General features: G+C 40.6%; 1 protein-coding gene across 2 annotated transcripts in view; it reads right to left on the reverse strand.

Moving 5' to 3' along the window:
• The window catches only part of myo15ab (myosin XVAb), a 65,810-nt gene extending 54,777 nt beyond the window's left edge, over positions 1-11,033 (reverse strand). For both annotated transcript variants that reach the window (XM_044113122.1, XM_044113121.1), the window contains exons 1-10: positions 10,720-11,033; positions 8,268-10,634; positions 5,151-7,661; positions 4,934-5,053; positions 4,500-4,817; positions 4,128-4,325; positions 1,793-2,034; positions 772-1,165; positions 466-548; positions 28-91 (exon numbers count right to left, since the gene is read on the reverse strand). In XM_044113122.1, coding sequence (XP_043969057.1) covers positions 28-91; positions 466-548; positions 772-1,165; positions 1,793-2,034; positions 4,128-4,325; positions 4,500-4,817; positions 4,934-5,053; positions 5,151-7,661; positions 8,268-10,577 — 6,240 coding nt within the window. In that variant the 5' untranslated portion in view covers positions 10,578-10,634; positions 10,720-11,033. The remainder of the gene's footprint in view (positions 1-27; positions 92-465; positions 549-771; positions 1,166-1,792; positions 2,035-4,127; positions 4,326-4,499; positions 4,818-4,933; positions 5,054-5,150; positions 7,662-8,267; positions 10,635-10,719) is intronic.
• Between the last annotated feature and the right edge of the window lie 4,430 nt (positions 11,034-15,463).

Genomic DNA, 15,463 nt, shown 5'->3' on the forward strand with positions numbered 1-15,463 from the left:
TATCATCACATTAGATGCTGAACGTACATATGTAAGTTCATGGTCAAAACGTTTCTTCAGGTTCATTAGAACAGTGGTCTCATTCAGCTCACTGAAATTAAACAGAGGACATTAAAGGCAAACCTACTGAAAACACAGGGTCACCATTAATTAGCAGTGATGCATTCACTTTGAAATCCATTCTTAAATATCATGAAGAGACAATTTGGGTTTTCTTAAACTTCTGTTGTAATGACATGAATTCATCTTTTCTTAAGATTGGAAAAAAAAATTGTTTCACACAAATTTACCAAAATGCTGCATCAAATAAAAATCCTAACAAGTAACATTCTACTTGTTAGGATGGAAACAAATAAAATACTGATGACACTCAAAGGCTATGTTTTTTTTAAATTACACAATTGTTGAAAGAATGTAGCAGGAAGAAAATCTGAAATATTTTTATTTGGTCTGAATTGTGCTTACGGGAGCTGAGTCATGTCTTCCATTCCCTCTGCCCAGCGTACAACTCTGTGGTTTGTTGTGGGCATGCTTATTATAGAAAAAATCTAGACACAATTAATATGCAATTATTGTGGCATTAGATCAACAAAACAACAAAACCCTTTCTAAATTTAAGAAGCATAACCAATATTAGTTGCACAGCTGACATAACAATGTAATAGATTGTGGAGTTGGTAAACATTGAAGAAAAAAGCTTGTGACTTTTCATCTGGTTAATATTTTACCTAATGCTTGAACTATGACTGAAACATGAATGAAAACAGATACCTTGTCATACCAGCTTTGACCTGGTAGTCTATCTCTGCCAGGAGTCCAGTCCAGGTTCTGAAGCAGTTTTTCTGGAACCTGGGGGCTTGGTGAATATCCTTCCAACATTCCATCTTCTTTGTACATAGACCACTTGGACAAATTCTGAACCGTCCCATGCGGCAGAACCCTTTCGGCTGCCCAAACATTTTCTCCACCTTCTCCTCCACCTCTGGCGTTCTTGGCCCAGTGGCCAGATCGTGGCCCATACGGAGGTATCACAGCATAGCGATGGTCCTCCCCCTGAAGCTCTGTTGGCACAGTGTACGAAGCATAACGAAGCTGCTGATTTTGGATGGCATCGGACAGTTTTGGGTTGTGGAACTGGCGTGTGAGAAGAGAGCCATCTGGAAGCCTATGAAACAAAGAATAGCTCTTTTTTGTATAGAAGATATAGCCTGGAGTTGTATTATACTAGCTAAATATGAGCCAATATAGTTCAGGAACCAAATTTGCATTTTAACTTTTCATTATTCTTGCAGGAAGTACTTATAAAATGTTTGTCCTATTGCCTAGGACTGAAATATTTTGTTTTTTTAGTTATCTCTATCAAAAGGTGGACCAGTTTTTGCCTTTGCTTGGACGGAAAAACACATCAAAAAATGCTGCTTTTGACAAAGATGTTGGAATTCAGCCTCAATTAGGCTATTTGATTAATGTCAATGATCTTTTGAACCACATCTGAACATCTGTAAATGTCTTTATATGTTTCAGTTGCAGCCACATTTTTTGATGGTTTACAAGTAACATCATCCTTTCTGTATCTGTGCAATAACATTTTGATATATGTTGGGAGATGTTAAAAAACTAAATATTTATCACACACAGGCAGATCCTCAACAGACCTTATGGGATAACCTCTTGGGGACAGACCTTATGCCTTATTAGCATAAGCTGCTGAACATGTTATTCATTGCAAAACTGTGTAAATTTGAGTCAGTTTTTATAATGTCCAGCTTCTATTAAAGGTCCAGTTCCACACCTGTAAGCGACACCACGCAGCTCTTTATTCTGCAGTGCAGAGGCCAGGTTGGGGCTGGCGGGTTTGGGTGCACCTGACAGGACTGAGGTATCAGAGAGATGGTAGAGACCAGCAGAGCGAAGTCCTTGATTCTGCCTAAGAGCAGCTGCCAGGTTTGGAGAGGATGGTTTCTGGCCAGGCATAAATAAAGAACCATCGGGGAGCCGGTATGTCGCACTTCGAAGATCCTGGTTCAGAAGAGCCTAAAGGTGGTGGATCAAAGAACTTAATGAATATAACAATGGCCATAAAAGGCCATAAATCCCTAATCTATCCCTAATCTGTGTTTTGTAAAAAAAAAAAAACAAAAAAAAAAAAACAAAAAAAAAAAAACAAAAACAAAACTTGTGTGTGTAATTTTCAGTGATGAATCAATAAATAAAATTGCAGAATTGGGAAGCAAAACAATACAGGGAAAGTTTGACTTTACACGTTCTTTGTGAAATACAACATAGGCCTGTCACAATAAGAAATTTTGCTGGACGATAAATTGTCCCAAAAGTTATGCCAATGAATGATTATCTTGTTTTCAGACCATTTTCAAATAACATAATGGTAATGTCATAATAAGAAGATATTCTCAAAGATTTAATAAACTTTAACACTGGAACTGTAAGACATTCTAAATATCCAAAATAAATAAGCAGAACAACAGAGACAACAAATAAAATGAATTATGAAGTCTCTGTTAACAAAACTGAATACTTGACACCAAAGCAGCAGACTGAAGACTTCTGTCATCCAGTTTTTGGTAGAAAGAGAAAGAGAAAAACGATAAATTATGCAAATGGAAATGATTTATCTCCTTTTAATTTACCATATGATCAATTGATTTATTGCTTATTGCAACAGGCCTAGTTGCAACAATGAAGTTAGAGTAATTTTGTAATACCAGTAACAAGCACACTTGGTAGCAGTTAGGGCAATTCTGCTTCCATGGTGTGGTTCATGCTAAGTGTGGATCAACACATTGGACAACAATATTTCTTGATGCATTTCTGCCCTTTGCATGAGGTTTGGCAGCTCATACATTGAGATTCTGCAGAGGCCTTGGGCAGGCCTCATAACACATCAATTTTAAAATCATGCCACTTATTGTCAATCACAATTAATAGTATTTACTTCAGGATTATTGGTCTGTATTTAGTAATCCATACCAAAATCATACCGCTTTTTTTTCTAAAGTTCTTAAAGGCAACATAGCGGCTGACTGAATTGCAGCACAAACAATGAAAGTGAAAGAACAGGAATAAAACAATAAATCAGCTGTAAGCTGATTTATTGTTTATAGGAGCTTTATAAAATTTTCCAATTGATCTAACATTATCTAAAGCAGGGGTGTCAAACTCCAGTCCTCAAGGGCCGCTGTCCTGCAACTTTTAGATGTGCTTCTGCTGCGCCACACCTGAATAGAATAATTAGGTCATTAGAAAGGCTCTGGAGAGCTTATCTACACAAGGAGGAAGTAATTAAGCCATTACATGCCAGTGTTTTGTACCTGTGGCACATCTAAAAACTGCAGGACACCGGCCCTTGAGGACTGGAGTTTGACACCTGTGATCTAAAGCTTATGTCACCCACCTGAGCTATGAATCTGTGCACCTCCTCTAGTGTTACTATAGGCCTCTTGGTTGCTTTTATGAGTAAGGCTGTTTATGCAGCCAGTCTGTTTAGGTGAATCACCATAAATGATAGGTTTGCACTTATGGTGTCCTTTTTTATTTAATCAAAGTTTGTGATATTGCTTAAAAACCTAACTCTGCTTTAAACTTCTCCACAACTTATGCATCTTTTATTACTGGTGGAAAAAGATATTGCTTCTTCCAAGACGCCCTGGATCTAAAGTGAGCCAAGCTGAAGCCTGAGAGAAGCACCCAAAGCTGAAAGGAATGGAAGCGTGGCCCCACATGTGTAATCCACCACTAGCAGAAAGGCAGCTGCTGCTAGTCTCCCCTTTCATTTATCCCAGCAGCCACTGCCACTGATTTCCCCTTTTCTGTCTTTGCTGTCCCAAGAGTGAATAATTCGCAGCTGTAGAAGCTTTCTCTGCCACTAACAGAGTGGCAACAGCATTTGTTCTCCCCAGCCAGAAGTTATAAAAACTCCTCTCACGGTCTACCATTAAAATGTTGTGCAACAAAAATGTGAAAAGGTTTAAAGGTTATGAATATTTTTGCAATACAATATATAAAATTTATACTCTATAAATTCAACAGGCTGAAGCTTCTACCATATGTTTAAATCTAGTCCAAAATTTGAACAGTCTGTGTGAAATTTTTTAACAGAGAAAACATACTTTGGAAAGATTAGGGCCAGCTGGTTTTCTTGGGTCAATGATGATGGTTCCATCAGGCAGAGTGTAGGATACCCCTTTTAGATATGGATTTTGCAGGGCTGCTGTCAGGTTTGGACTCCTTGGCTTCCTTGGATCCACAATAATAGTTCCATCTGGAAGGGTGTATGAAGCAGCTTTCAAGGCTTGGTTAGAAAGAGCCTATAAGAACAAATGACTTCTGTTAAAGTGTCTGCAACAACAACAAAGGGGTAGATTAATGAAAAACATAAACATCAATATTTCAAAACCTTACATCCTAAATAAAACAACACAAGGACAAAAATATGGAGAAACATCAGAAAACCAGAAAAGAAAATTCCATTTATAGCTAACCTTTGCCAAATTTGGTGACACTGGAGTATTTGGATCTCGAACCCCCTGTGGTAGAGTAAATGAGGCATTCCGTAATGATGAGTGTTGAAGGGCATTAGACAGGTTTGGAGAGGTAGGTTTCCGTGGATCAATGATGATAGTGCCATCTGGGAGGGTGTACGAAGCACTCTTCAAGTAAGGATTCTGAAGTGCTGCTGTAAGGTTGGGTGTCTTTTCTGTTTTGGGGTCTATCACAATGGTACCATCAGGAAGAGAGTAGGAAGCTTCACGTATGGCTGGGTTGTTCAAAGCCCTACTCAGGTTTGGAGAAATAGGATGCTGAACAAAAAAAAAAAAGTGCATAATATTATTGCAAGCATTATACGTTTTCAAAGTGAGATGTATGCATTAACTACTGTTAAGCTTAATGTAAAATACTACAGATCATTGGTTACTTTCTGTCTAGAATCTATAATGGTGCCATCAGGAAGAGTATATGAAGCCATCCTCAGATGCTGGTTTTGAAGAGCTCCAGAGAGGTTAGGTGACATTGGCTTCTGAAGTAGACGAGGGTCCTGTTTGAATTTAAGATAGAGAGTAACAAAAAGGGATATCAATTGAAATGTTAACCTTTTGCCTTTGAGGAGACATTTATTTCAACATATTATTTACCCTGATAACTGATCCATCAGGCATTATATATGAGGCGCTCCGGACTTGTTGGTTTTGCAATGCATGGCCAAGCAAAGGTGAAGAATGGGGATTTGCATATGGGCTCATAAAGGTTCTTCCTGGCAGCTGGTATGATGCCTGCATCAACTGTGGGTTCTGTAGAGCTCTTCCCAACATTGGTGAAGAGGGTGATTGAGTTACAACTGATGGCCGTCTGAGTTGCACAGGTGTCTGAAAGGATGCCTGGCGGAGATTTGGGTTTTGCTGCAGAGCACTCTGGAGCTGAGGCCCAGCAGGGGCATAAGGATTCCGTTGTTGCATTATGGGAGATTTTAAATTAGACACATTATGCAAACTAGTTTGGTTTTGCAGTGCATCTTGAAGCATGGGTACTGTGCTAGGTTCAGAGATGTAATCATATGGCATACCAACAGTTGGTCCATATGGAGATTGTAACTGTGGAGTTTGGTAAGAGGTCATGCCTTTCATTGCCTGACTATGTCTCATGGCTCCAGAGAGCAGTGGAGATGAGGGTACAGGTGGGGAATATGGAGACTGGGGTCTCTGAAGCGGAGAAACATAAGATGCTTCTCTTACTGCTTGGTTTTGGAGAGCTCCAGAGAGCATTTGAGAATGAGGGAGCAAAGGCTGCTGATAAGGTGATGTCGGTCTCTGCAATGTAGAATCATGACGTTCTAGCAATTCTGGAGCCATCAAACCCATGCCTACCATTTGGACGGTTTCTGGTCCAAGTGCTGAAAAAGCATCCGGTTGAATAGCCTGGTTTTGCAAAGAACGTGACAACATAGGAGATGAGGGACCAACAGGTTTTTGTCTTACCTCAGTATAAGGACGCGGGGAAAAAACAGTTTGGTCTTGCAGTGCATCTTGAAGTAATGGTGTTGGGCCAGGCTCAGAGATGTAATCATATGGCATAACAACAGTTGGTCCATATGGTGATTGTAACTGTGGAGTTTGGTAAGAGGTCATGCCTTTTATTGCCTGACTATGTTTCATGGCTCCAGAAAGCAATGGAGACGACGGTACAGATGGAGCATATGGAGACTGAGGTCTCTGAAGTGGAGAAACATAGGATGCTCCTCTCACTGCTTGGTTTTGCAGAGCTCCAGAGAGCATTTGTGGTGAAGGGAGCAAAGGCTGCTCATAATCAGACATCGGTCTTTGCACTGAAGGACCTTGGAATTCTACCAATTCCGGAGCCATCTGACCCATGCCCACCATTTGGGGTCTTTGTGGTCTAAGGGTTGAAGATGAATGTAATCTAAGATCTTGGTTTTGCAAAGACCTGGATAACATGGGAGAAGAGGGGTAAACAAATTGTGGTGATGGCTCAGCATAAGGATCAGCATAGGGATCTGACACAATGGACTGACGATTTAGTCGAGGAGAGAGGCGTGGAGATGGACTGCGTGACATGTATTTAAGGGAGGGTTGAGGGGAAGGGGGAGGCATGCTTCTTATCGACTGCCGGGCCCTAAGGGGACGCCCTCGAGCAATGGGGCGAAGAGGAGGACGGACAGATTCTTTTCTCGCCAGGGGAGCTCGGTGGACCATAAGAGGGGAATGGAAAGGAGAGTGAAGGGAGGAGTCTATGGTCAGTACAGAAGATCTATTACTTCTCAAAGAAGAAGCACGAAATGGGCGCACATTTTGTGTGGGTGGGGGCACTGGACGCCCTCTGAGACCCATGGGTGAGGGTCTGACAGTACCTAAAGGAACATTTCCAAATTCCCTAGGCCTGGCCAATGGCGTGGGGTCCCTGAGCAGCCGAGTTGAACGACGAGAAAGAGTAGGGGAGGATGGAGCTGGCCGAGGCCCTGCAGGAGAAAAACTTCGGCGAGAAGGAGAGGGCGAAGGCCTTCGACTTAGCTGAGGAGAGAGAGGTGGTGATGCATGACCAGGGTAAAGGGGGGGTGGATCATGTATCTTTCTCCCTCCCAATGGACTTCGAGCAGAAGTGGGTGATGGCTGGGGACTTCGCATTCTTCTGGAAATGTGGGGTGATGAAAGGGGTGAATGTTGCCTCACTGATCCTCTCTCCAAGGGTGGAGGACTACGATGAATTACAGAGGCACGGGGAGAATGGGGAGGTGAGGATGGTCTGGCCAAAGGGGAACGTGACTTCGGAGGCTGCCCTCTACGATGAAGAACTGGGGACACCATAGGAGAAGCAGGTTGTGAAATCTGTCTAGACAAAACAGATGGAGGTCTTTGAGCATTAATGAGCCCACCCCTCATGGAAGGTTGAGGGGAGGGGATCTGCCTTCTTGCAGCCATAGGGGTGGGGACTGGCGAACTCATGGCAGAAGGATGGTGTTGCATTTGTGGAGAGGGTATGATGACAGAGCGACGAGATGGAGTCGGAGAAGAGTGCATGTGTTGTGTAGGGAGAGGAGACATGGTTGCCTGTTTAATGATCATGGCTGTGGGTGATGGGACTGTTGGGAGGCTGTAACCCTGCCTCTGCGGCATCATTGGGTCTGTCATCATCTGCAGTGGTGAAGAAAGATATACATTACATTCTGCTGATATTAACACAAGCTCATGCTAAAAACAAAGACACTACATATTTTCATGGTGTAATGTGCAGTGTATAATTTTATACTATATACAATTAATGTTTATGTTAAAATCCAAAGACCAAAAAAGGATATACTTTCTTTTTATCATTAGGCTGATAAAGCATATGTGAAATATAGCAGTGTATTAGTTGAGGAACAGCTCGGGCAGTTTAGCACCTCCCTTCAAAATTACATAATATATAACATGTCCTACAATCAGATCAATCAGCTGGACTTAGCACAACCACGGGCAATATTAATCTTGTTGTGCTGCTTGATTTAGATTTTTTTTCCAGTTTGGAGAAACTTCATTTAAAAATTACTGTCAGGAAGGTATTTCAGAATTTGATAGAAATAAAATGCAGCCCCTTCAAGGACCACAGTTTCCTAACTCTGCCATGACATTACTTTTTACCCAAATCTCTTTCTGTGTGTTCTACATACAACACCTCAATATCTCCAAGTACTGTCTTCCTAGGTATAATATACCATTCCCTCTTGGACTAAGGCAATGACAGACAAAAACTTCAATTACCTGTGGTGAAATTAGTTGTGGAGATATTGGTTGTTGTTGGAACAACTGCTCTGACATCATCTGCTGCTGGGGAAACATTATTTGCTGGGGCATCAACTGCTGTTGCGATGACATCTGTGTGGGCATCATTTGGGGCAACATATTCTCTTGTTGAAACATCATTGTCTGCTGTGGGGATAATATCTGTTGTGTTGATAGTAGTTGTTGCTGTTGAAAAGGAAACATAGGCAGTTGTGGCTCTGATACTGGCATTTGCTGTTGAAATGACATGTCTTCGAGTTGATATGGAGTAAGAGGAATCTGGTCTTCATACTGGATATCGGACATGTCTTCAAACTCAGGATAGGGAGGCAAAGTAGGTGGAGGAGGCAGAGGAACGTCTAATCGCTCTTTTCCAAACAGGCGCACTTGCGGTCTAGGAACTCTAAATGTTATGTCCCCTTGCTGAATTCCTCCCAAATCATCTCCAATTTGATTCATATGACCTACATATTGATTCCCACTCAGGCTGTCTACTTTACCCATACCAGGTGCTCCAAGTTCAAAGACCTGTTGGCCTTCATGTGGGAATGCAGGCTGTTGGGAGCTCAAGTCTTGGTATATTACAGGTTCGCTATATCCAACCTGAAAATCAGGTTGAAATCCTCCTTGCATTCCCATAGTTACAGCAGGATCCCCATAATAACCTTGAGGCCCAATATCAGAGTAACCCAATTGTCTATCTGCATAGTAAGCTCCTTGATCATTTTCATCATAATAAAACTGAGTCTGAGGATCAAGAAATTCTCCCATTTCCCCTCCATACATGCCACCCATATACATTTGAGGATAGTAATCCAGGACTTCATCACCATACATTGCCTGTTGTTGTTGGTACCCATAATAATCAGCTTCCTCAGTGTCATAATACCCTTGGGGAGAAGGGTAAAGGTTATTGTTATCATTAAATCCATCATCATAGTATTCAAAATTTGTATCATAGAGTCTGTCTTCCTCATAGTAACCCAGGTCTTGATAGTCTGCCCCTTCCATCTCATTTTCGTAGTATCCATACTGACCATGTCTTCCATAGCCTGGTGCTGACTCAACTCCATAATCATCATAGCCATTTTCATACCCGTAACCTCTCTGGTCAACTACATAGTGCTGGTCATATCCGTCATCTTCCTCACCATACGTATAACCGTTGTTTTGGTAACCATCCAGAAACCGTCTGGAGCTGGATTGTCGCGTTTTTCGTCTATGGCCATCTAAGCCATGATGCCTGGAATTTTCTTGCATTTTTTTTGACAGAAACCGTTTGGTAAGCCAATTAGTTGCCGCAGCAATCTTACCTAGTAAGACACTACTGTTCTTGAAGTCATCACTTGTGCCATCCTGCTTTTTAAAGAGACCTCTAAAGAATCCCCCTTTCCTTTTGTCTGAATTTCCTCCCCCAAGACGAAGTAGCATGTAAGTTGGCTTTTTTCCTCCATTGGCTGCTGCCTTTTCTTTGGCCTCCTTTTTCTTTTTTTGGCTACTTTTAAATTTCATCATAAACCGTGAGGTGTTTTTCATGATAGACTTTCGCCGTTTTTTCTTAGCAAGCCGGCTCTTCCTCCTTCCCAAGCCAAGGAATAAACGTGATGTGCTTTTCAGTTTCTTTACACTGTTCTTGCGTCTTTTGATGCCGATGCCAGAAAACTTCATGAACATTTGTGACATGTTCTTCAAACCTTTCTTTGGGACGTCTTTAACAGGAACCAGTGGTTCCTCCTTCTTCTTTCCCTTTTTCTTCTTCACATCTGCATCTGATTTTCCTCCTTTATGGTGACGATCATCCTTAGATTTTTTTTTAGATTTACCATGAGCCACTTCCTCGTCATCGTCCTCATCTGCATCATCATAGTCTTCATCATCCTCTTCAGAGTCGTCACCACGCCTAGACTTCCCACCCTTCTTGTCTTTACCCCCTCGCCCTTTTCTCTTTTTGTCGTCCTCTGAATCATCCCAATCTTCTTCTTCACTGAACTCTTCCTCCTCTTCATCACTGAGTAGCTCCTCCTCTTCCTCCTCAGACTCTACTTTTTTACCTTTCCCTTTGTCTTTTCCTTTTTTCCCCTCATCTTTGACTTTGGATGGCTCCTCTTTTCCCTTCTTTCCTCCTTTCTTATCATCTTTTCCACTCTTCTTGTCATCCTTTCCCCCTTTTTTGTCATCTTTTGCTCCCTTTTTGTCATCTTTTGCCTTCTTCTCATCCTCTTTCTTTTTCTCTGGTTCAGGTTTTCCACCTTTCTTGGTGTCCTTTTTAGTATCTTTCTTACCAGGCATTTTGACCACTTGCTAGAAGCCCACCATGCTCCCAGTACAAAGTTCAACGCTGCTTGCCTTTAAACACAAAACACAACATTTTTATTATGTTTGTAAAGCTAGATTGTCAGTAATACACAAAACACAGAAATTTTTAACAAACCTTAAAAATGTTATTATTTTCGAAGTGACTTTATGACTCTTCACCACTAGTTTGAGGAAGGAATCCACCCGTCCTTAGCAGCTCCACACTGCTCAGATCTGATCCCCATGAAGGCTCCTGTACAGGTATAAACATGCTTGTTCCTAAGATAATACACAAAATGCTCAATTGTGAATCAATTGAGCATTGATTCACATGAGCATTGAATCAACCAATCAGATGAATCCAGATCTTTCAATCTGGAGTCATTCAAGAACCCTACATTCTAGCTTCAGATTTCTGTAGGCCTGAGAGTACATTACCCTCAGGAGTAAAATCTCCATACAAGTATCTGTGAATAAAACTGAATTGTACAAAGAAATAAAATAATGTACAAATATTCATCCTTCTCTTTCTTTACGTTTCTCTTCAGATATGTTAATTTCTTTTAGAATGGTCCTGCTCGAGAGTAGTCACCACTTGACAATGAACATCTGAAAGGGTTTTTGGAGTCAATAGATTTTCTGTCGAGCAATAGACAATAAGAAGATTTTTTTGGATGTCTGACAAATAATTTACTTGTTCTCTTTTATAAAGTTAATTGTTTTAAAAATTTATGAAAGACAAAAAAAGGACACAAGATATTATTTTACCACCAGGTGATTCCAGAAGAGGTTTTAGCTAAAAAGACTGAGTTCAGTAGACCATCAGTTACAACCTTTGCCTTTCAGGTCCTTCCACCTTATTTTTGACTATCTAAGCGTGGCCGGTCCTTGTCTTTATTTAGCCCAGAAAACTGCATTGCAAATGTTTAGCCAAAGGTTTACATTCCAATTTTGCTTAAATAAAAAGCCTGTAAAACTTTGTTTAGCCTACTATGACTTTTTAAATAATTTAACATTGTCCAGACAGCAGGCTACATTATTTTCTCAACGTCTGCTCAACAAAATAAATACCATATCAGGATTTCTTTAAACAGTTTTTCAAAACTTGACTTTCAGAAACTGTTCATCTGTGACTGTAATTTTTCTCCTCCGCTTATCCACTAACCTTGCTTTTAAGAACACATACACAATATACTGTCATGATTAAATGTAAAAATATGGATGAAACTTTGTGAAAAAAAACCCACCAACGTCCAAAGTACAACTTAGTCAGACCTTTAGAAAGCCTGGAGAAATATTAATCAAGGCCACATCAAAATAGTACAGAAACATCTCTGATTCCCTGGAAACATAGTGTTAAGAAAAAAATGCACAATATTTTTGAATAATATTGCATACAGCTAAGATCTTAAACCAATGCCTATATTTATCAGAGTGCACAGTTTAAGCTTAATCTAGTTGTAGATTTTAATAGAAAATAGTATTATTTACTGATCTTCAATTGCCTTTTACTAAATGCAAAAACCTAACACAACATGATAAAACATAGAAAAGGCTTTACCCCCTCAGCGGTTCAGTCGTTTTCCAAGCCAAAAAGCAAGCGCCGCCAAAGCTAAGTTCTTAAGCCAGTGTTGACAATTTCATTCACCTGGACAGTTCTCCATTATTGGCTCCTCCCTTTTGGTGATAAAGAAGACCTGCCTTTTTTTGTGGTCGGAGTCTGAAATCTTCAAACACAGCTTGTCTGATCACAGGTATCTTCTTTAATAATCAAGAAAGAAAAAAGTAAAAATAAATAATAACTTCAAGTTGCAATGTGCTTCTCTGATTTTATCATGTCCTCCAGTGATAAGCATAATACATTCCGTTACTCAACACTACATCCTGCGCACAGTGTGTGACCTCATGGGAGTGTGCAAGTAAAAGAGATGGGCAGATGAGTTGTATGTGTGTAGTTATGTGAAGGCGTGTGTGTCTGTGTAGACACTTCCTTGTCCCAGGTCACGGAAGGAGCCTTAATTTGTCATCTGGCTCTACAGGTGAAACTTGAGATTGCTGAGCGGTTGAGGGGGCGGGGCATAAATAATACAAAACGTCCGGAGAGGAGAAGAAAAGCATGATTGGCTAATCTTCTGGGATGCAAAGATAAGCTTGATTAGCAGTGAAGATACTGTAAAATGTACAAATGCTGAGCAATTAACGCTCTCATACTTCATTTGTTACCATGACAGTAGTTGCGTGTGAACACCTGCACACATCTGCTATTGAATCTGCTAAGTTTTTTATTCCCCCATATTATCACTAACACCCCCACCCAATATTGTGTTTAAATTAAATTGAAATAAGCCATGTAGACACTGCTAGGATACTTTGACATATGTTAAAGCACGAAATGGGGCAAAAGTGGGAGTTACACACACTTGACGTCTTCCCTCTAAGGTATCAGTGACACAAGAATGACTCTCAAACACACAGAGCTCCAGCCAGGGAAGGATCGGTAACAGGGCTGTGATTATTAGTGCCATCAACCAAATTATCCTTCTTCCCGAGGGAAGGGGTCAGATTGCCGGTTCTGTGTGGCTACAGGGTACAGGTGTTAGGTTGCTAGATCCAGATCTTGTAGATTGTAAGTGTATCTAATTATTACCAACAAGCATAGAGCACACGTCAATATCTATGCATGTGTGCACAAGAATTCACAAAGACATTCAAAAGACTTAATGTTACACAAAATTATTTGTTACTTTTCCCACAGTTTTGTGTCTAGCGGCTCACATGATGATCAAGAAAATGAAAAGAACTGATCAAATTTAGGCACCCAGTCTCCCCCTTTCCCAAAACGATTGATGTTGGCAGGTGGTCCTCCAAGTTTAGATAGAATTCGTAAAGAGGAAACAGCATAGAGACACCAAGACACATGCCTGAGAGAAAAACAGCAGATTTACAACAGAGGTGAACATGATGATTCTCATCAAAAGCATTCAGATCCTAGGGAGAAGTAAGAGATCATCTTTGCAAGTTAACTCACAAACTGAGATATCCCACCCTCTCATCCCCCACACACGCACACGCCCACGCATGCACACACACGCACATACACCCACACACAGCAATCTGCTGCTATCTAGTGGAGCAGTTCAACTCTTGCAGCATTATTAATTTGTTGTTGGTGAGAGTAGGTTGGTGGTTCTCAAACTTTTCTTAATGAGTGCCATATCATCATGCTTGGCTTGTGAATTTTTACCATGCTTTCAAAACTTGGACTTTGTTATTATCATAAGTTATGTCAAATATATGTAAAACAAAAACAACAACATTATATTCACTGACACTCTAAAATTGAAGGAACTTACTTATGTTTACATTTTTACTTACAAAAAGTCAATTTATACATTTCTGATTAGCGTAATGACCAGACAGGCACAATAATGTCAGAATCCCAAATAAGTCAGACTTCTGAATGTAATAAGAATGTTTGTACACTGATGTTGTTTCAGGCAATACAAAACACATTTTGAACTATTGTATCACATTAAATCTTAAATATATTGCACAATACATCCTCTTACCATGATTCCATGTTGCTGATGTTTAAAGTCCAACTGTAGGACGGCACATTCAATTATCAAATCCCACCAGCTTCCAATTTGGAACTGGAACACATCATGGTTGGTTTGGTGTAATTCCCAGACACAGGTTCCAATTTCAGAGGTTAGCAGAACCCAACATAATTAGTCAAAAGAACTTCAGCTTTAATTGGGAGTTTTCAAATGTTTCCCTCTCTCTATGTTCTTTTTAAATTTTTTAGATCATACAAAAGTAAAACGTGTTTATTTGCTCATCATCTTTAATTCAAGCATATTTATCTTGCAAGTAAATGTGTCAATATTTTAGTCAAATTGCAGTAGTGTATGGACTATAAGATTAAGAAGACCAGCAATACTTTTTCAATATATATATATTTTATTTACAGTTGAGTTGAGTATTGGACAACTCTTATGATTCTTTTTGTAAAGAGCTACTTGTAGCTGATTTATGGTGAAATAACATTGCTTTTTTATTGTTGTTGTTTTTTTCTTTCTTGTTCTAAACATTCATTTTGCAGGACAGAAGGTTATTAGAGTGTGAAGACCATCTGCAGACAGCACATGCTTGTGTGTAGGTTGTAGTGAGAGCCATGCTCCCTAACACCTACCTCTGGAAATCTTGACGTCACCGGTGCTCCGTAGTCACGTTTCTCCATCCTCTTAGGCAATAGGTTAAAAGGAGTATTAAGAAAAAAAAAGTTCCTTTTATATTTTCCCAATCCTAATTGCCAACAGGTTACCAATTCCTTTTCTGCTCCTCTGACATGAGCTCAAAGCAGCAGGTGTCGGGCTGCGGGGAGGAGACGTGTGGCACTGGGAACCGAGGATGAATATTTAACGACGGTTATTCTTCGACGGCCGGGCCGGGGGCTTGAGTTCCACGCACTCCGGTGAGAGCTGATGAGCTCCGTGGGTGGGCAGTACCGCTCATAAACACAGCGACACACACAGGTATGCGCTGTGTTCAAGGGAACAAGTAAAATTGTGACAACAAAATAATTTAAAACACAGCTCGACATAAGGTGGGACGGGGAAAAAAGTTTGTTTTCCTTGTAGCAACCTGCCTTAGTTGTAGCATTTCCGCAAACATTTCCTCTAATCCGGACTGAACACAGCAGGAAAGTGTGTCATGAAATGGCTCAAGGGGGCACATAGCACAGCAGATAACGGCGAGAGTTACAACTAATTTAAAAAAGGGGGAAACCTCGCGCTTCTACATGAGCAATCCTTTTGTCGTCCGCCAGATGGACCCGCCTGACAACAAACAAATAAATGGTGAAGGCAGCGCCACAA

Source organism: Gambusia affinis, linkage group LG04, assembly GCF_019740435.1.
Source record: "Gambusia affinis linkage group LG04, SWU_Gaff_1.0, whole genome shotgun sequence".
In the NCBI taxonomy this organism is placed as follows: domain Eukaryota; kingdom Metazoa; phylum Chordata; class Actinopteri; order Cyprinodontiformes; family Poeciliidae; genus Gambusia; species Gambusia affinis.